The 22249-nt window shown below is 35.2% G+C and overlaps 1 protein-coding gene across 3 annotated transcripts in view; it reads right to left on the bottom strand.

Moving 5' to 3' along the window:
- Window positions 1-22249, bottom strand: part of LOC109106976 (A-kinase anchor protein 6-like) — a 128443-nt gene that overhangs the window by 12688 nt on the left and 93506 nt on the right. For all 3 annotated transcript variants that reach the window (XM_042743211.1, XM_042743213.1, XM_042743212.1), the window contains exons 10-11: window positions 11894-12040; window positions 6890-7144 (exon numbers count right to left, since the gene is read on the bottom strand). In XM_042743211.1, coding sequence (XP_042599145.1) covers window positions 6890-7144; window positions 11894-12040 — 402 coding nt within the window. The remainder of the gene's footprint in view (window positions 1-6889; window positions 7145-11893; window positions 12041-22249) is intronic.

Raw genomic sequence — 22249 nt, 5'->3', positions numbered from 1 at the left:
GAAATGAAACAGAGTTTGTGAAACATTACTTGAAAGACAATGTAATATAATGAAGCATTCCTTTTAATTCTATAAATAAATTCTAAAGTTTGGTCAACTTACATGTCAATCAGAAGGTTTCCAGTCTAAGTGAACATATCTTCATCAGAATAAGTTGCGATATGGACCACACATTACTCTAACAGTCGAAATGTCTGTAAATGTCTCTAAACTATAACTTTACCCTTTAGATATGTCAATGAGATACAGGTGACAATGTTCAATTAGGTGTCCTCGGATTAAACAGCACAAAACATGAAACTACATCATTGAACAATGAGGTTTCAGAAATATGATGCTGTTTCTGCATTACTGGGTTTTATAAACTGATTGGGTCTTATTGAGAAAGAGGAACAGTGCAGTATAGTGCGCCAATATTTGCTAAAAAACAACCTTTTCCAAACACACAGTGCAGTGAGTAGGCTGTTTTTCCTCCAGTATGTGAGTCCACACAATGACTCCGTTTCAGACACACAAACCAGCACTGAGACTGAAACGCTGGCAGGGGGCCAGTGGGCCCTGGTGCCTCAGTCAGATATCAGAACACCCAGAGTAACAGAACAGCATATTGTGAAAGAAAAATCACAAATGACTCAGAAGTGTCTCGATTGTTTCTCCTAGAAAGCAATGAAACAAAACGGAGACTCCAGTTTCACAACACATCTCAGTAATGTGCAGACATCTTCATATGAATGCAAACATTTCTCATCAAATTCTCTCAAAAACCAATGATCTGAGCTGCTTCACACATTAAAACAGTTTACAACTCAAAACTTTTACTAAATGTCAAATATTGCTGTATTGTTTGCATTCAGAACCACTGTAAAATGTAGAACCTGCAAAACGGTGACTGTAAATATTCTAGTAAATGTATTGAGCATTTTTAAATAACCAACAATTAGACCAGTAAACTACAAACCTTGCAAATGAATTGCTTTTTCAAATCAGCATTATTATCAGTAACAAAAACTAAAATGGAAACTCAATGACTTGGAACACAAGTTACTAATCAAAAATATATTTTCATGCAATAGTAAGAAAAATAAATCAGAATATAATTAACTATAATGTAATTAACAATTAAAAACAATCAATTATCTAGTTTTAGTTTTTGATGCATGATATAATATCAAATTTTACAACCAATCTGTGTTACAAATAAAAATGTCACTAGACAGCAATAACACTAAATTTCGCAAAGAAATGTAATTAATAATACAAATTAACACATGAACTTTGGCAGCCTAGAAAGTATAACATTAAATTTAATAAAAACTAAATAAACCGAAACTAACAATGACAGGGTGAAACCAAAAGTCTATACTTAATAATCCTGACTTTTTGGAAGTCCACTTCACTTAAAACGGCCTCTGGGGAGTATTTTGAGAAACAAAAACATAAAAAGCTACCCTTCATCTGGCCATCCACTATAAGAACATCGCGTCTATCAGGTGCTTTTTAATAAAGCTATCAGCGGATCAGCCGCCTGGTGTCGTGCTTAGGCGCTAACACAATCTCCAGAACGGCAGTACGACTGTTCTCTCTCGTCTCACTCCCCTGGCTATCGTGTGGTTAAATCCATCTGGTGTACAGTATTAATCTACAGGTCTCTCGCTATCAGAGTCTGTAATCACACCTGAGGCGGAGAGCCGAGCCGTGAAGATGCATGTGTATTACACCGACCTCCCAAGAGTGTTCCTCCAAAAAAACTGCTTATCTCTTTATTCAGCACAAAATGAGAACAGACGCAGCCTAAAGCCTTTAAACTCCAATTCCACATCTCTCCCTCCCCCTTAATTTCATTAAAATCTAAGCCTTATGATATTCTAATCATAACATTTTTTTCCGTGCGACTTTAGTGCGAGAAGAGTTTAAATGACGCGTGCTGACGCGCTTTCCATAGGATTAGAAAAAAAGCCAGTTGCCAGGCTCTGCTCTTTCATTTTCGGGGGTATTTGTTTCCCGTTCTCCAGTGGGAAAACCGGCGCACACTTCATCTCGCTCTTTACAGCCGCAGCAATTTTAACATTTTCAATTAATCTCGGCGAGATTGAGGAGCGGAGCCCCAAATCCCCTACAGTGACGGCAAGGACACGGCGACGGAGCTCTGACAGTGACCCAGTGGATATTCAATCAATTACCATTAATTAGAAATCTCTGATTAATTCTATTTGTTGATTAAGTCAATTAAAACCACAAGCACTTGTTATCGCAAATGAGTATAACGAATTCATGTCGGCCATTTGTTCCCAGACACGTCCCCTCGGCTCCGACCGGCTCGAGTTTCATCAACGGCTGTCAGTCGAGGCCTCGTTCCCGCGATGCACTAATAGAGAGAAATCGTACCGCAGTGAGCGCATAGACAATAAAAGCAAACCTAACCAACCGAAATTCGATGTCTGCAGACTTATGCTAGTCATATAATACAGAAGAATTGAAGGATCCTGTTTTGCATTAAGCCTGACGTGTTCGTTATTTCATATACGTCTAAATTAGCTGAGTCTGAAATGCACTGGTTTGAGTCGGGCTGTCGGTGACCTTCCATAAAGCTTGTCGTTAAAGAAAGCTTATTTTTAATTATTTTTCCCCTTTAAGACAAAAAACTGACAGTGTTTTCAAAATGAGACTAATGTGTTACGAACGGCAGACGTCATCTTTACCGTGCTAAGGCAAACAAATGGCAGCAAAGTGATAACGCTGCCATCAATGGGGACATTTTCTCATTAGCGCCTGTAAATGAAAGCAAGCGGCATGGACGTATAATGAAAAATACGACTCTATGCGCGCAAGTGTGTGTGCGGCCAGTCGATTGTGTGTGTAATGAACAGGCCTGTCACCTGTCTGCTCCCCATTACTCGCTGATGAGACGCTAACTCTGCGTTTGGCGCTCTCGCACACCTGTCCCAGAACTGACTTAATGCGGTTAGCGCTTGCCAAAGAACAGGAGTTCCTTATTCCTAATCATGGAGAAAGTATTGATATTATATCTGCGCCGTCACATTCAATCAGCCAGACGGGACCCGGAGGATGAGGCCCCGGGGCCCCACGCTGTGGCGACTTGATCAAAGGTGCCCGGGGAGAGACGTGGAGATGGACTCGAACGCTATTCAGTCTGGCTTCCATTTAGTCTAATTCTCCTGTGAAATTCTTTTAATGGGAACGTGGTTTGGAGTTGGAGGTGTTTTTAAAGGCTCCCGGTGCTGCTCGAAATGACACAGCGATCTCTGAAAAAGACCAGAATAGATAAGACAAAGAAGATGGTCTAGTATGGGTATTAGTGGCGTTTCCTGCATCGACTAAGGCTCAATACTATATACAAACTTCAGCATATAAATTCCACAATGTTTATGCTACAGAAATGAATAATACCCCAAATCATGTGATTTTTTTATGTGATCATTTTTCAATATTGTTCTAACCATAAAATAGATACACAAAAATTGTTGAGTAAAAAATCAATTTGTAACTAAATTTTAGATAGATAGATAGATAGATAGATAGATAGATAGATAGATAGATAGATAGATAGATAGATAGATAGATAGATGCATTTTTGTTCAGGATACTTTGATGAATAATAAGTATGTATTTGTAATAGAAATCTTCTGTAACATTAGAAATGATCACTTTTGATTAATTTAATGCTGTCTTGTTGAATAAAAGTACTAATTTATTTTCTTTTGAACAGTAGTAAAGAGTCACCTTATAAATATATCAGATATAAGAAAGCATAACATTCTTGACGCCTAGGTAGGAAGCTCACTAGGTTTTGAAACAGAGCTTCAATTCATAAAGATAACTCATCTGCAGATTTCCAGCTCAGGATACAACAGGTTCTGTAGTTAAAACAATTGTTAACTAATGACCGAAGTTGGCATGCGGTTCCCGTCATCTCTCCTCTCCCTGACAGGAAATATCCAACCCTGGGGTTTTAATATCATGAAGGCACACTATTAAAGGGAAGACAGTTATTAATGAAAGAAGTGAAATTGGCAGCCAACCACTCTGAACCGTCTGACCAGAGAAGGTTAAGATACAATAGAGTCTAATTTTAGACGACTCCACTCGCCCCTAGCAAGTAAAGAACTTAATGCTTTTTATTCAGGGGAAGATGGACATTTTTATGATGACATTTTAAAGGGTGACCATACCTGTTACTCATAACGAAGTATCTCACTATCTCTCCTTTTACACATATTTCAGACTTTTATTGGCATCAGGGATTTACACTGAACAGACTCATTCCAGCAGCTCCAGCCATGAGATTTTACACAACACAGAACATGGATAAACTCTTCAACTGCCAAAACTGAGGTTCAATTAAACCGCAATAATATGGGATGGAATTATCCTAGAAGCTCCTAAAGTTTCTGGGGCAATCTTAAACCACTGACTCTTTATGATATACTGTAGTTAACAACTATCACTAGCACACAAATAACATGTCAGTGAACAATCACAGCAGTCGGCCACAAAAAAAAAACCAAAAAAATAAAAAAAACCCTTACGATGACTAACAGCCCCTTAACTACAGTAAAATCACTGTCACACATACAGCCATGAGTGGTTCAATACAATATGTTAATATAATATGACAAATATTCAGAGCCATTACACTGAAAAATGCAAAAAACAAACAAACAAAAAAATTCTGACATGCACAAAAAATTAAACATACAAAAATGGTTACCATTACTTCTTCCATTTTTTGTATGTCTAGTTTTCACATGCATATGCAGACGTGCAAAATGTTTTCTGCAAATGTAAAGTTCAATAATAATAATACATTTTAATATTAGTTGTTGCTGTTATTGTTATTAATATTTAATCTTTTTGTATAGATTATTTATAGAGAATTTTTTTATTAAAATAAATACTATTAATTTAAATAATAATAATCTAGAATAATAATAATAATTGTTAATATTTTGATTATGAATATTGTTGTTGTTAATATTTTCATTATTATGAATAGACTATTATAGATATCATTAAAATACATAAATATTATTTAATTATAACAATCTCTATAAATAATAATTATTCTTTATAGACAATAATAATAATAATCTATAAATAATGACAATAATAATGATTGTTGTTGTTGTTAATATTTTTATTATTAGTTATATTGTATAATTCATAGAGATTAATTTTTTTAAATAAATAAATATTATATAATTGTAATAATCTCTATAAATATTATTATTATTTATAGACAGTAATAATCTATACATAATACTACTACTAATAATAAATATTATTATTATAAGTATTATTTATAATAATAATAATAAATATTATTATTACTAATTATTATTATAATTACTTATAATAAAACTAGATTGTTACTTTTTCTGAACAAAATGTGAGTGATGCAAGGTATTCACAAACCTTCCATGATCTAAAATATAAAATCAAGTTCGAGCTTACATTATTTCACATTAAATACACTATTTTACAAAAATATGTCAGATTACAGAAGTAAAACAGGCTGCAAAAGCCATTTGATGCTGTGTTTAGGTTCAGCTGCACTGTTTGAGTGCTGCAGTGAGATGTAGAGAGGTGTAGATCTCAGCTCTCCCGCTGATGCCTTTCAACCGCTCTGTGATCACGCCACGGCATGCCAGTTAGACAATTCATGCTTTAAAAGTGTTTAGAAAAAAACTAGATACATGTAATCATTCTCCTTTCTCTTCCTAAACACTCATCCATTTTAGTGCAATGGCAGAGTCCATATAAATCACACTTACCAATATTTCTGATCATCGCATTATTATTTTCTCCAGACTGTCCCTGAGAAATCAATGTGAGCTTTTTGGCTGCATGTCATTTTATCAAAAGAGAAAGCCAGCCTTATTTCCCCTCCTGATCATTTAGCCCTGTGTATATTTAAAGCTTTTCCTCACTTATGTTTGTCACTCAGCAGGTGGATGTAATCAGCTCCGCTACCTGTGTTTTGACACGTCTTGATTAATACTCCAAGCTGTTTCTCAGGATTTTAACTCAAATAATTATTTCATATAGATTTTCAGTCAGGGGATTTGATGTGTGCTTTTTGCCCTGTATTTATTAAAGGAGCACGGCTCAAGTGAAGCAGGTTATTTTTAGAGAGCACTCTGCAGTTTGACTAAGCAGTTTCATTTCTGTGTATATGCTAAACACTCAGACTACCTGACATGATGCCGTCATGTACTCTAGTTTAAGCATGCATCATGGTTTAGTGAAAGCTGCACTGAAAATGCAAAGTGTTAGCACAGTTTATGATAGCTAATGAACAGCTGCAGGCTTACAGGTGTTATGCTAGATACTGATAAGTAGTGGCTGACCAGTGGTTGCATTTTCAATGGCTGAAGATGATTTCCCATGGCTGCGGAGTTTAATGATCATGCAATTATGCCATTTTGTTGAACGGATGTAAAAACGTAAAATTTGTTAAACAGAGCAAAGTTCTTTTAGCAAAGCAATGTCAAATCATGTAATAATCAAACAAACACGCAAGCTGCAGGAAATGCGTAACTTTTGTAAATGATTGTAAAATAGGGAATTGCATTTAAAAACAGATTTCCAGATTTCATGTGGGCTAAAAATGTAAATGTAATTTAATAATATGTATAATTTAATGATATGCATATATAAATGTGTGTGTGTGTGTGTGTAAAATATGTGTGTAATATATATATATATATATATATATATATATATATATATATATATATATATATATATATATATTTCAGTGATCTGAACATGTGGTAAAACAGGCCAACAGTCCATTGCATTTGCTAAGATGACAAACTCTAGACAGAAAACTCCAGACAGGCACACAGCTCTTCATATTCATACTCACCTTGAAGTGCTGCAGCTGTTTGGTGGCCTGCGGGTCGTGTTGTGGGTCATCAGTGTCTTGAGTGCTGCTCTCACATTGTTGTGCTTCTGGTCTGAGATTCAGATTAAAGATGAAGAGCTCGGTTTCTCTCAGCCAGCTCTTTAACTCCTTTATCCGGCTCTCCAGCTGGGTCACCATCCTATTGGTGTCTGGAGACAGAAGTTCACGCTGACTCCGCTGGCCCACACTGGGCTCCACATGCTCTGCCAAGGTTTTCTGATTGGACACAAACAGAGATGTCAAACGCAAGAGTCTATAAACACAAACATGGACAGAACATCTCAATTTACCATAGTTTTACTATAATAACACCAACTGTCATGAAAATGGCATTTTGGTGAAAATAGTGCAGGCTCATCTTATAGGGATCTTTAAAAAAAATTCTGAGACAGTATACATATAAGAACAGCATGGCATTGCCATGAAATGTAATGAAAATAAAAATATGAAAAGCAATAAAACTAAATAACACAAAAAATAAATGATAAAAAATAAAATAAAATCAATAAAGCAAAAAAGTAATACAATTAAATATTAAACAATATAAAATAAAAATTTAGAAAACAACAAAACTTAACAACAACAAAAAAATATATATAAAATAAAATAAAATAAAATAAAATAAAATAAAATAAAATAAAATAAAATAAAATAAAATTAAATTAAATTAAATTAAATTAAAATAAAATAAAAGTGGGGAACACTTACAACTAATAATAGCTTTTATAGAAATCACAGTCACATTTACATATTTATGACTTTGAGGTCTATTGTTTTTCCTATGGTCTTTTCACAAACAAATTTAAACTATGATAAATATTCATAAATGTGGATCCACAAAACATACAAACACATTAAAGACAAAAGGCTAACTTAAATGTATGGAACTGCTTTACACGTAGTGATTAACCCCTATTATTTGTGTTTAATTAAGAAGTGTGATGTGGTGATGACTGCCGTTTCCACACGGCTGCTGAGTGCCTGAAGTGTCTGATAACAGGCTGTTTCATCTGATGAGTCTGAAGGGGTTAAAATCTCATCGCACAAAGTGGCATTTTAGAGCAACATTCAAATGTTTGTTGAATAGCAAACAATCAGCTGCAAAAAACACACCAATGAGTTTAGAAATGGGCTCCGCTGAACAATTTTCCCCGACTGACAGCAAGAGAAGCGAGAACCATGCTGAGCTGCAGTCTGCCTGTGCGCGTGTGTGTGTGCGCGCGTGTGTGTTGTGTATTCCCACCTGCTTGGCAATCGCAATTTTTAGAGACAGGTTGAACCTTGTATACTGAGATGGCAATTGCAAGCACAATACACACCATTATCCAATTAATACACACACTAACTGCTGTAATTGTCCCTTCCTTTATGTGATCCGTGTGTTGAGAAGCTGGAATGGAAACAGATGTGATTATGACGCATCAATGAAGTGGCTATTTTAGCATGCGGCATCAGTTAAGTTCTCAGGGTTTGGCCGCACGCATCCGGCCTGAGCTTCTCCCCCATGATCAGCCTTTATTAACACATCTGTGTTCCTCTCCTGTCAGCACAGTGTTAATAGCAAAGAAAATGGAACGCTGGACATTTTAGCTTTAATGTGAAAATGGGTTCTTCTGGGCGAAAACAAATGTTGAGGTTTTCTGCTGGGTTGACGGAGGCAAAATCAGTTCTCATAGTGATTTTATGAGACATTAGTGTGTGAAAAAGTGCTGCTTTTGACACAAAACAGAGTGAAATGCTTGTCTTTAGTTTATAGAGATACACACAGTTCAAGTCAACATGACATTTATTTAAAAAAATCATTAAAATTGAATAACCATCCCCGGCTCTACTACTACTTTCCTTTAGGCTGACAGCACCAATCCTTCTTTTTAACCCCTCAAACTACCCTTCTAACAGCGACACTTTTTACCATTAAATTAGTTCATGAAAGATAAAATTGCACCCTATGGATTTAGGCTCTTGTTTTTCGAAAGAAATTAACACTTTTATTTAGTAAGAATGAATTAAATAGTTAAAAAGTGACAATAAAGACATTTATAATGTTAAAATGCTTTTCGTTTGAACTTACTTTTTATAAAAATAAAAAAATCCTGAAAACAACATATCACATTTGCTACAAAAATATGAAGCAGCACAACCATTTTCAAATTCATAATAATAAGAAATATTTGTTGAGCATCAATTCAGCATATTAGAATGATTTCTGAAGGAGCCTGTGACACTGAAGACTGCAGTAATGATGCTGAAAATTCAGCTTTGCGTGACACAAATAAATGACATTTTAAAACATATTTAATTAGAAAACAGTTCTTTAAAATTGTAATAATATTTCACAGTATTACTGTTTTTACTGTATTTTTGATCAAATAATGTAGCCTTGGTGCGCATAAAAGATTTCTTTCAAAAACATTAAAAATGTTATCAACATTAAACTCTATCAACCTTAAACTCTTGAACATGTATTGTACATTTTGTTTTTAAACTTGAAAATACATCATATTTTAGATTTAGGTTGCACATGTTGTTTCATGTTACCAGTTTAGATAATATTCTAATGCATTTCAATAGGTATTATAATGAAAAACAGTATTTTTTCATGCATATTTAAATGGCATATTGAATTAATTCAGCAGAAATAAAGGAAACAAATGTAATATTAAGGAAACATTAAAAAAAAAAAAGATGGATTATGCAGACATACTATAATGATAACAAAAAAATAAATGGAAAATTATGGGGGGGAAAATCTATTTGGATATAACTACCCATATTTACATTTTAGCAGCTTATTCGCCCTAATGAATGACATCATAGTACTAATCGCAATTTCTATAAAATTCGTACAGTAAAGTTACAGTAAAATAAACAATCTATTTAATTCTGTTTAGTAGGAGAAAATGTTAAAGAAAAGTGATACAAAAGTTTGCAAAAGTCCAGTTTCATGGACAGAGAACAGAATCTCTATTTCCACTGTTTATCCTGCTCTCTCTCTCTCTCTCTCTTTCTCTCTCTGTCTCTCTCACATTCTCTCTCCTTTTATTTCGCTGTCCTTTCCACTCATCTGAATACAGATGATTTGACGGGCATCAATGGAATCCAGATCCAGCCATTGTTTTCTCTGAGTAACAAATGTCTCGGTGGGAGGTGAAGTCAGTGCCCTTGGAGGGTCACACGGCAAAAAAAAAAAACAGGAATTTATTGCCACTTTATTTTATTCGGGAACAGTTTGCAATCATAAATTCTTCATAAGCAGAATACTTCAGAGAATGGTCTGTCTTCATAAATATATACGACAGGGGACATCAATTTCATTTAATTCACAATTTGTGTCAGCACAGCAGATGCCAATGGCTGACTTGATAGGCTTGTTTAATATGCAATTGAGACGGCATAATGCGCAGTGCAGGGAGCAGCGGCGCTCAGACTGAACTCTTCGCACCGCTGACGCTTTATTCCTGTCGCACGCACCCTAACGAGACGCCACTCATCGCCAGGACGCGTCGTGCACGCTCACGCCAGTCAGAACGTTTGCCGCTGAATATTCCTCTTCTGGATAATTCTAATTAATGCTTGATTGCAACAGGGAGGGAAGATGTGAGTTGTTTGACTCTTTGAAACTCTCCAAAAAAATTCATGTTTCAGATCAAAGGCTGTTATGCCAATCTTGAGGAGCATTGCAGATGCATATCCATGTGGGTGTATGTGTTTACTCTTTATTAGTGAAGATAAATAATTTAGCATCAAACCACTGTGAAGAGCTGTGGAGCATCACTGTTATAAAATTGTGAAACTTGTGATTATTCGGCTGGAAAACGCTCCTAAAAGTAAGAAGCTGGTCTAAGATGGTTTAGGAGGTTAATCAGTTTTACTATGACTCAATTAGAGCTCATAGTGTGAAGATTTTGGAAACATTTTTGAAAGAAATCTCTGACACTCCCCAAGGCTGCATTTATTTGATTAGTAAAACCTGTAATACTGTGAAAATTTAAAAGCACTCTTCTATTTTAATATATTTTGAAATACAATTTATTTTTGTGATGGTAAAGCTGAATTTCAGCATCATTACTCCAGGCTGTCACATGGTCCTTCAGAAATCATTTTAATATGCCGATTTGCTTCTCAAAAAACACTTCTTATTGATATCAAACAGTTGTTGTGCTTAATACTTTTGTGAAAACCATGATTCATTTGTTTTTCAGGATTCTTTGATGAATAGAAAGTTTAAAAGAACAGCATTTATTTGAAATAGAAATCATTTATTGGCATTATAAATGTGTCCTTGCTGAATAAAATAATAATTTCTTAAAAAATCTTTCTGACTCCCCCCAGTCTCTTCAATATTTGTAACTACAACAAAGATCATTGGAGAAATTACTATTTCAGTGTTTCTACTTAAAAGTGTATGAATGCAAGTCGCTTTGTACAAATGTGCTGAATGAGCTGTCTTATCCAGCAAGGAAGTAGATTGTACAAGTAAATGGGTTTAAAATAGAAGAAACGTTAACATAAAGCAGAGAGAAATTTTGATGGTAGTTCAAAAGAGCACTAAAAACAGGGTAACTTTGACAAATATCAATTTGAAGTAAAGGAAGCTTTCAAACAAAAGTGTTTTAAGATGGATTTACATAGAATTTTTATGCCTTCCCAACTTTTTCTTGCATCCTCAGCTTCTCTTTCTCCTCCAAATCTTCCCAACCCGCCCGTTTCCTCTCATCTCAGCAGGGAGCTCTGTATCAAGGTGAGATCAGTCTAAAGGTGTGACACTCACCTGTGTCAGAGCAGCGCTGACTTTGAGAGCCGACTGTTCAGGAAGCACTTTCTTTCCACAAAGGGACCCCTGACTGATGTGATGCTCTGTGTTTTTAATAGCGATTTCCCAAACAGGACTCTAGAGTTTCGTAACTCCTTTACTGTATTTGATAAAGCATGTTCATATAGTAGGCTGAACAGAGAGAGACCAACCTCGAGTTGATCCCATTTGCTCCGGAGGGCCGTCAACCGCTGGTCAAAGTCCGCAGGAAGTTCAGTGCCGCTCCTCTTCAGAGATTCAGACCAACCCAGAAGCTGCATCTTCTTCGGAAGCCACATGGACATCTCCACACTGTTCCCCTGCAGAAACACATACAGCAGTCAGAGGGGGAGAAAAGCACACATATCAATCTTAGGACAGGCTTTTGCTGTTTTATTGCAGCGATAATAAAGCGAGGTCACAAGACACGTATGTAAAGTGTTTTCTCTGCCCTTTAAATAGTTGGGCTTAATTAAAACACAATCCTTTTAGAGAAGATCTGCATATTTGGTACACACTTGTTCAAAAGTTAGGGGTTGGTAAGATTTTTTAAATGTTTTTTTTTTCTCTTAATGTCTCTTTAATGTCTCTTAAGCTCACCAAGGCTGCATTTATTTGATTAAAAATACAGTAATATGAAATAATATTACAGTTTAAAATAACGCTTTTCTATTTTCATTTATCTTACAATGAAATTCATTCCTGTGATGCACAGCTAATTTTCAGCATCATTACTCCAGTCTTCAGTATCACATGATGTTTCAGAATTCATTCTAATTTCATAAACATTTCTCATCATTATCAATGTTGAAAGCAGTGATACATTTGAGTTTTTTCAGGATTATTAGATGAACAGAAAGTCCAAAGCAACAGCATTTATCTAAATAGAAATCTTCTGTAACATTAGAAATGCCTTTACTGTCACTTTTCATCAATTTAATGCATCCTTGCTGAGTAAAAGTATTAATTATCACTTTTAAGCATTAATTGTACAGAAGTGTTTATCAATAAATCTTAATCCAATTTACTGAAATTTATGATTTTTATCAAAAAATACCCACCTTCATTTTACAGTAAACATTTTAATTAAACATCTAAGAGAAAAGTAAACAAATGGGAAACATTTTCGATTTAAAACAAGTTGTAAAAATATTTCAAATATAGGTTAACAACTCACAATTGTGTAAAATATGGGTCCAGTATAAGTACACAGTAAAGTATCTTCCTGTCTACTCGGCAATTCGATTTTTTATTGTAACATTTAGGTGAAAAGTAAATGTTTTATATATATATGAAATTAAACAAGGAATATCAATAGTATCCAGAACTGTAATATAACATTCATTACCATGAACACACATCAAATCCTAAGATTTTGTACTTCAATTTCTTTTCTTCTAAATCCTTGTGACTTCTCATTTGTCACCTCAGGAGGATAGTGGGCATGTATGATAGCAATTTTCACCCCTTCAGCTCATGTCTAACGGGATACTGACTGTATTAGGTCACTCCGACACTAGTTGAGCAGAATTGTGACATGTCTGTTCAAAAGCTGGACTAACATACAGTAAAAGATGAAAGTGATGCTATTCGACACCTTTTTTCAGTTAATTTCTCTCTTCATCTCTCTCTCTCTGTCTCTCTCTCCCCCCATTTCATTTTCTGCATCAATAGCTACTTGATTCTAGTTTTCGGATGTCATTTATCATTATGGCGGATGCACATTTAAATATTTAAATGTGCTGTTTTTCCCCCCATTCCTCGCTGTCATCCGGCCAGCGTTCATTTTTCACTGTCGTTTGTTTTGATGGAGATGGTATCACACATCCTTTTAAATCATTCATCCCTTTCAGTTTTTAATAGTGGCCGCCAAACTAAAGACGCTCCTCTTTAAAGTAAAGGGGATTACACAATTTGTTTGTTGACAGCAAATATTGATTTTAAGGCTTCTCATTGGTTTAAGAAATGGCAGGTTATTGATGGAGAACGCAGACGGAGGGAAAGATAGCCTGAGTAATTAGAATGCCGGAGCGATGAGAAGTTGAAGCATCAGGCTAACCTCAGCTACGTGCATGGCTGACTTTTGGCCCTTGAGTCACTTTCACCGTTGCAACCTAGATAGGGTGATTTGCATATTTAACCCAAGGAGCTCGGGCTTGAAAACTTTATAGTCAACTGTGTAATTGACGGTGAAGAAAAACATATTCCAGGGCCAAAGGATGCCACTGAGGTGGAGGTGTGACGGAAATACATGATTCTGGCATTGCTCCGTTAACCCTGATGAGCAAAAACTGATGAAAGTTTGTTTTTAAAAGCAGGTTATCAGCGCACAACAGCATACACTTAACCTTCATTATAGTAGAGAAGATAAACTCCATTTTTGAAATGAAACCAAAATAAGCCATCCACTTCTATGTCTAAGTACATTTTGTCCTCTTGGTTTATTTTTTTCATTAATTATATATATATATATATATATATATATATATATATATATATATATTACACACACACATAAAAAAAATATATATATTATTGGGTCACACTTTATTTTAACATCCAATTCTTCCCATTAACAAACCATTAATTACGAATTTTGCCTCAGTAAACTCCTAATTTGCTGCTTATTAATAGTAAGGTAGCTGTTAAGTTTATTGGGGATGTAGAATATGCTCATATGTGCTTTATAAGCACTAATAAACAGCCAATATGTTAATAATAGTCATGCTAATCACTGTGTATTCTCATTATTAACTAATAAGTTAATAATGAGAATACACAGTGAAACTGACTAAAATTTTGTTAATGACAAACGTGAATATGACTTATTAACTAAATGAAAGGTCTATAGTGTTCATTTTTTACAGTCTTTTTTGTTTTTATTCATAGTTTTTGTTTTTATTCATTACAATAACTACATTATTCTGAAGAAATTGATCAAATCATAGCAAACATACAACCCACTTTAAGGTTTATAAACATCATGGTAACTGCAGACTTTGTCCATATATTCTGACATAACTACATATTCCGTCCATATTTTGACATTGAATTTATAGATCATACACACACATACATATACAAAATATTACTCACAATATCATGCAGATTCAGAGTAAAATTGGCTAAAATCATGTGAATCATGTGAATATGACTTACTGATTAAATTAAAAGCTCAGTGTTCATTTTTATTTTTTATTTTAGTCATAGTTCGTATCTTTTGGCAAAATATCTTTAAAATTGTGTAAATACTTAGTGTATAGTATTCCCTCATATGAATAATTTTTAAACCTTATAAAAACGGCATCTAATTTTTTATCTACAAAAATAACAAAAAGTGCCAAAAAAAGTACAAATATACACCAAATATTCAACATTTTTCAAAATTAATTAAAGCACATTTTAACATTAAACATAAACTTGTGAAAACTGTCCTGAACCCATTTCATCATCCACCACATGAAAATCTTTCTGATTATTTAAAAGAAGAAAAAAAAGCATGTCTCACCTCAACAAGTTGTATAATTTGAGTTATGAGCTGAAGTCAAATATTTATAGTTCGGGACACTAGTCCTAAACATTAGTATAACATCAATGTCCCTTGAGATCCCATGATGAAAACAGGCAGCTTTACTAACAGTCCTTTAACAGTAAGGCATTGCAATAGTGAGCAAAGATGGCGGCAAAATAGATGAAATATCAACAAGCCCTTGCAAGTTTAATTTATTTCACATATTAATGAACGTGAGTCTGAAAATGTCAGCAAAAACGCAGTCACACATGAACACACTTAATGCGGTTTCGCAGATTCATCTTATCCATTAAATTAAAAATTTGTTTAGGCTCCGTAACTTGTTGAGACAACAGAAGTGAGACTCCATGAACTGAGGCAGAGATGGGGCGTATTCAAATCATTTTATGCTAACGTTCACACGTCAGAAGCCAGGCGGCGGCAAAAATGAGAATTCACAGGACACCCTCGGCCTCCCGACGGGCCTTCATCTCGATGACGGATTCTGCACTGTCCCTAAATCAAAAAGGAAGTAATAACATCTTTCTTTTGCCCTGAAATGAATCTGCGAAGGGCGAAAAGAAAAAAAAAAAGTCTGCGATTATCTGCCGAAGCTGCCTTATTAGATGTTTAGCACGAAGGAAAGAGAATCCATTTGAGAAAAATACTGAATATGCATCAGCCACATGAAAACCTACACTGGGAGCTGATGAGTTACAAATTGACTCAGAGGTACAAAATATGGAATTTGATATGCTTTCGTGATACAGAGCTGAATGAAGCTGGGAAAACTGATAATTACTTAATCAGTTTGAGGCCTTTTCATATCTTGCCAGCATCCTTGATGTCTGTAATTCGCTCTAGACGGCTGCTCGGGGAGGGAGGCGCAGAGGAAGCAGTGGAGAGGGGAGGAAGACCGTGCAGAAGAGGCCCATTGATGGAAACCCAGCACAGCTGAGGAGCGCCAGCCAAGCTCTCAAAGACGTGTGAGCGCCGGGCTTGAAAGACCAGGAAGTAAAAAGCTACATATTTACTTTAAAAGGAGGAGAAGACGCGCAGCCTTCATTTGGATGCGATTCCTTACTGTTTATGCAAAATAGACGCTGCTTTTCCTCCGTCGTGAAAAATCACTTTGCTCTGAAAAAAGAAGGTGGGGGGGTCTGTTCAAACCGGCCGGGAACAAAAGTCCTTGAAACACTGTTAATTGTCACCATGGCGACTAGAAGAATAAGCCATTTTACAGCTGGTATAGAAGGCTAGTATTGAGTCAAGCGCTTTTATTTTTTTTCCGCCCGGCTCTCTTCTCTCTGGTTAAGAACAAGGTGGGCAGTCACGATGGGGTCAGCGAGGGACCCAGGAGAGTTTCCACCGGCCTTTCCAGACCTCGGATCCTTCACCAAATGCACTTCACTTTGTCAAAATGCATTGAGTGGCAACAAATTGCACAGACAACGCCATCGTTCACGACGACAAGAAAAGGTTGAGCATTAGAAAAAAAAAGTTAGTTACAATACCGCATAGACGTTGGCCCGTGGGACTCCCTTTCTCATCGACATAATAGCATGCAATCTCCAAAACAATATGGAGCATAAAACCACTCTGAATATTCGCTCTCACCTCCCTTTCTAGCTAAAGACGATGCATTACGCAGGTTTCTATAGTGGTAATGAGGGATTCAAAAAATCCAATGAACAAAGAAAAGCCTGGTCAGTCCAACTGATGGTGTACAAATGGTTAGACTGAGCAGCCAGGCCTTTAGCCCTGAAGATTTATACAGAAAGAGCTCTGAACAGGCCTTTATGGACTCTCCTTATGGCACTCTGATTGTGTAATTATGCTTTGTTTGGATGAATCTCACAAAGAAAATACCAGGTCATAATTCAGGACTAGCCTATATATTACATAATATATAAAAGGAGTATTTAAAATAAATGCACACAAATAAAAATAAAAATAGTATATAATTAGTATATTAGAAAATATATTAATCTATTAATACATGCTTAATATACATTATTTTATCATTTAAAATAATATAGTATATTTTATAATTTATATTTTATCATATATATATATATATATATATATATATATATATATATATATATCACAATTTATCATATATTTTATTTATGTTTTTCCTGTGTGAAAAACACTTACAAATTCTTTAAAAATGCTTCAAGTAAGTAAATTTATTCATTTTCAAAAAAATATCTCATTTAATATGTAATTATGCCCTTTCTGTACGTGCTTTTTTGGTCTATTATAAGTACTATTGCACTATTCTTCATTTTTGCGATACGATAATGAGATTTGAGTGGGGATTTGTGCTTTATTACTAATTTAAAATTATTTAAAAGATAATTAAATCATAAATACAACAAAAATGCTTCATTTATTTATGTAAAAGAGAATTTCTTACTATTTTCTATTGGATTTTACAGAGAAAAATGACCCCAACGTTTCTTTTGTGTTCACATACTACTTTTGATTCCTAACGTCAAACTGCAGTCATCGCTGTTTCTCTACCTCCGATCTGCTGGTAGTTCATGGTTTAGATGTGTTGTTCTTTTTCAGCCTCCCCTTCTGTCCCCTCACAAGGATTGGTAGTGACCCCCATAGGAAGCCCATGCCTAATGCCATTGAATGGCGAACAAAGGCACTATTTATCCGGGGCCCAGGGTCTGGAGCTCAGCTGTGAGTTCGGGGAGGAGGGGTTCTCATGGAAAGATACTCAAACCCCATCCCTCTCTACTCTGAGCGTGGCATTTTTCTTCTCTAGACAAACATAGGAAACAATGCAATCAGCCAAGAACTCTGGGCTTTAAGAGCCGAGAGAGGCCTAAGATCTGTTCAGCTCTGCTCAGCCTGGCTGTAATCTAAAGTGATGGTGCCAGAATTCATAGAGCTACTGCTGCTCACAGCACAGGAAACTTACTGCTCAGAGGTGCCCTTTCAGAGCTCCAGGGACTCACAGGGTAAGATCGCCCAAAAATCAAAGGCCTGTCATCATTCATTCACACTCAAACCCTTTCGAAAGGGAGAATTTTAGCAAAATGTCCAAGCTACTGTTTTCCATGCAATGAAAATGGAAGATTTTCAGTGCCAAGATGCCAAACAGACAGAATAAGCACCATAAAAAGTCTGTTTGAATCTGTATTCTCTATATTCCACATCTTATAAAACCAAATGGAACTTTTTACTGAATAAATAAGCTTTCCATTGATGTATGATTTGTTAGGATCGGACAATATTTGGCTGAGATACAACTATTTGAAAATCTGAAATTTGAGGGTGAAAAAAAAAATCAAAATACTGAGAAAATCACCTTTAAAGTTGTCCAAATAAAGTTCTTAGCTATGCATATTACTAATCAAAAATTAGGTTTTGATATATTTACGGTAGGAAATTTACAAAACATCTTCATGGAACATGATCTTTACTTAATATCCTAATGATTTTTGGCATAAAAGAAAAAAAAAAAATATAAACCTAAACAATACAATTTTTTCTATTTCTAAAAAGCTAAAAATATACCCCAGCGATTTAAGACTGCTTTTGTGGTCCAGGGTCACATATTTCTAACTGTTTTTGTCCATTCATCACCGGTCTTCATTGCTTTTTATTGCAGGATTTATTTTTTGTAAAATATATCTTTTGCAACGATTAACTGCTGAAAGCCAGTGACTTTAAGCCAGTAAATTAACAAATACATTATCCATTAATGATATAATGAATACATTTTGAGTGAACTAACCCTTTATCCAAGATGGTTTAAAAAGAAAACTTCCTTATGTGCCAATTTGCTTAAGTCAATGCTGTCTAGAAGAAACAGCTGAGATATTAAAGAGATCTCAATTGTGATTTTCCAACACGTGATTTGAATGTTTTTTACAATTTAGTGACTTCTACTACAAACAGAAGTTAGTTAGAAAAAGTGCCAGAATTCCCAGTAACCTCTTACTCTGCTCCATAGGCAGAGCTTTTAAAAGTAAATAGGTGTGAACGTGACAGATATTCCAACTCTGCAAGTAATTTTCCATGTAAATTAATGGCAGTTTGGCTCAATGAGTATAAATTTGCAACCTTTGAAAAAGAGAGGGAAAATTAAAATGTACAATGTCATTTAAAATTGACAGAACTGGCCGAGAAAATTACATTTGAGGAGTCGAATCGCTTGCTTTCTTCTAGCTTATTCCATTTGCATTAACTGAAAATCATATTACACAGGCCATGCATTGTTAATTGGGGCCTATATTGCATTATCCCCATATAAATCAAATGACAAATATTAAAATGAATAGCAAATTCACTAATAGCGAATCTTAAAACAATCTTTTTTAAGTATCTCTCATTAATAATTTAATTCCAATTATATCTGTAGTACAGAATGAGCATTTTCATTCTGGATTTCTTTCTTTTTTTTTTTCTTTTTTTTTTTGCAGGACTGGCCGTCTGCTTTTGACTGATGTGATAATAATGGAGATATATTTGGGTCCAAAGCCAGGGACTGAGAAAGAGAGAGAGAGACAGAGCGCTTTGACTCAACAGCCCATGAAAGTGTAAACCGTCTCCACAACAAATGCTGCAGTTCTTGACTGTGAGACAGAACGAGAAAATAAGAGCAACAAAAAGCAAATAAAGAGGTTGCTCTTTCATAGCTCTGGAAACTTAATTAAAAAACTCAATTAAGTATCAGCTTTATTTCAGACATCTCCTAAAATTCCTGGGGAGAAATAAACACAAATTAGACAACTGTTGACTGTTGAGATCTTCTCTGAAACTAGAGGAGTAACATGAGAGATTACTGGGGTGTTTTTATATAAATCTGAAAAGCAGGAAGCCTCCAAAAAAGTCCTCCATTTAATCTCTAGTCTAGGAGAAACAACTGAGATGAAAGGCTTATTAGTGAAAAAATCCCATAGACTTATACTGAAGGAGGGACCCAGTTATACAGCTAGCAATATACAGTAGCAACAACCTGGTAATGACCCACAACAACACAACACAGCAAGTTTTCAATGGAAAAGCACCACTCCCTTCTCTTCAAGGAAACCAAGTACCATCTCAGATATTTTCCCTAAAATATCTTGGGAGAAAAAAGACACAAAATAAGTCAAAAGTTGACATACAGTTAGAGTCTAAATTTCATTTAAGCTCATTGCTTCCTAGAAAAAACAACTGAGATATGAAGATGATCCCTTTAGTGGGGGAAAAAAAAAATGGGAACCAACCATATATAGAGATAAAAGACTTGAGTTAGGAGGCAACCACCGAGTATCAATCCAGAAACCCCAAGGAACCATCCATAAATGCCTAGCAACAAACCAGAAATGTATAGAAACCACATAGCAATGTCCTGGCAGTGGCCAACAACACCCAGGCATATTTCCAGCACATTTTGCACGAAAAAGCATCACTCACTTATCTAAGTATCATCTCCGATGTTTCTCCTATCTTGGGAGAAATACAGACACAGAATGAGTCAATAAAAATCTAAAGTTCATTGAACACATTGCTTTCTAGAAAAAACACCTGAGATATAAAAATGATCAGACACCAGAATATCATAGAGACTTACTACTTATACTAGAAGCTAGTAGGCAACCACCAAGAAACAATCCACTTTTCTTCAAAGAATATAAATATCATCTCTGATGTTTCTCCCAATATCTAGGAAGATACATAAATTTAGATAATAGCTGACATACAGTAAGATTCTACTGAGTGAGTTCAGAGCTCATTGCTTTCTATTAGAAACAACTGAGATATAAAAATCTTATCTCAAGAGTAAAAAAGGGACTCAACTATAGACACCAGAATATCATACAGACTTCAGTTAGAAGGCAACCACCAACTATTTACAAACAAAGGCCAAGCATAGCAACGCCCTGCAATGACCTACAACAACCAAACGTCTTCACAATAAGTTCTGAATGGAAACTGGAACACCCCGTGTCCTGTAATAAAGTGATACGGGGCTGTAGTGGTGGGAGCGAGGAGTTAAAATCCGTGCGGCGGGCAGCAGCACTGGAAGGGTCCCGTCCTGAGCAGGAAGAAGGGTTTCAATTGAGCCGAATGAAAGAAGCAGTTGGAGAATAGCAGCAATCATTTAATGCAGATGACCTCTGACAGACCCGCCGCGCCTGAGCCCGAGTGGAATTTGCATGGGGTCTGGGTGAGGAGGAACAATGTAGCCTAAACGCTAGACAATCTTTATTCTAATGAAGTGGGTGTCAAGGTCAATGTAAAAGCCTTATGATGAATGGTACAGCGCAGGGCACACACACCACAGTCCTCTCGCGTTAATTGTGCAGAGTTCAGCGCTCAGTCCTCAAGGAAGGCCAGGGTGGGTTCAGGGAAGAGCTGGGGGAGGGGATCTGGGAAAATACAGGGTATTAAGACACCATCACATGTGTACAAGCATGTGAATGAACAGGGAAAGAGTGGCGGGAATTACAAAAATTCTAATAGTTTTAAAAGAGATGCTGCAGGGATCTAATCATATACAGGAAGTGATGTACATACACAGCAGACCATAATAACTTAAGCCCAGATGTTAAACCAAAGCCACAATATTAAGTTATTGCTAAAATTATAATATAATATAATATAATATAATATACATTAGGCTCCAAAATCCCCATGACCTTACATAATGTCATATAAATGAGAATTTAAAAGGTTTAATATTTCAAATGATGCATCACAATTTCACAAAGATTGTTTCTCTGCCTTCTAATTTTATACATTTTAATTTAACACAATACATTCATAATAATATAATATAGCAAAATAATTACATTTAATTTTAAATTATACTGATTATGAAAACTTTAGAGATTGTCTGTCTTGTAATTTTATATATTTTAATAGAATTAATATTAATTTCTTAATACAATTAATATAATTCATAACAAATATAATATAGAAATTAGAATTTATAATAACATAATAAATATATAAATGAAAACGATGCAGCCAAATAATTACATTCAGTTTCAAATTATGCTAACCA

This window comes from Cyprinus carpio, chromosome B17 (assembly GCF_018340385.1).
Source record: "Cyprinus carpio isolate SPL01 chromosome B17, ASM1834038v1, whole genome shotgun sequence".
Lineage (NCBI taxonomy): Eukaryota > Metazoa > Chordata > Actinopteri > Cypriniformes > Cyprinidae > Cyprinus > Cyprinus carpio.
The sequence above is the reverse complement of the archived record's forward strand: the minus strand, read 5'-3'. Positions and strand labels throughout refer to the sequence as shown.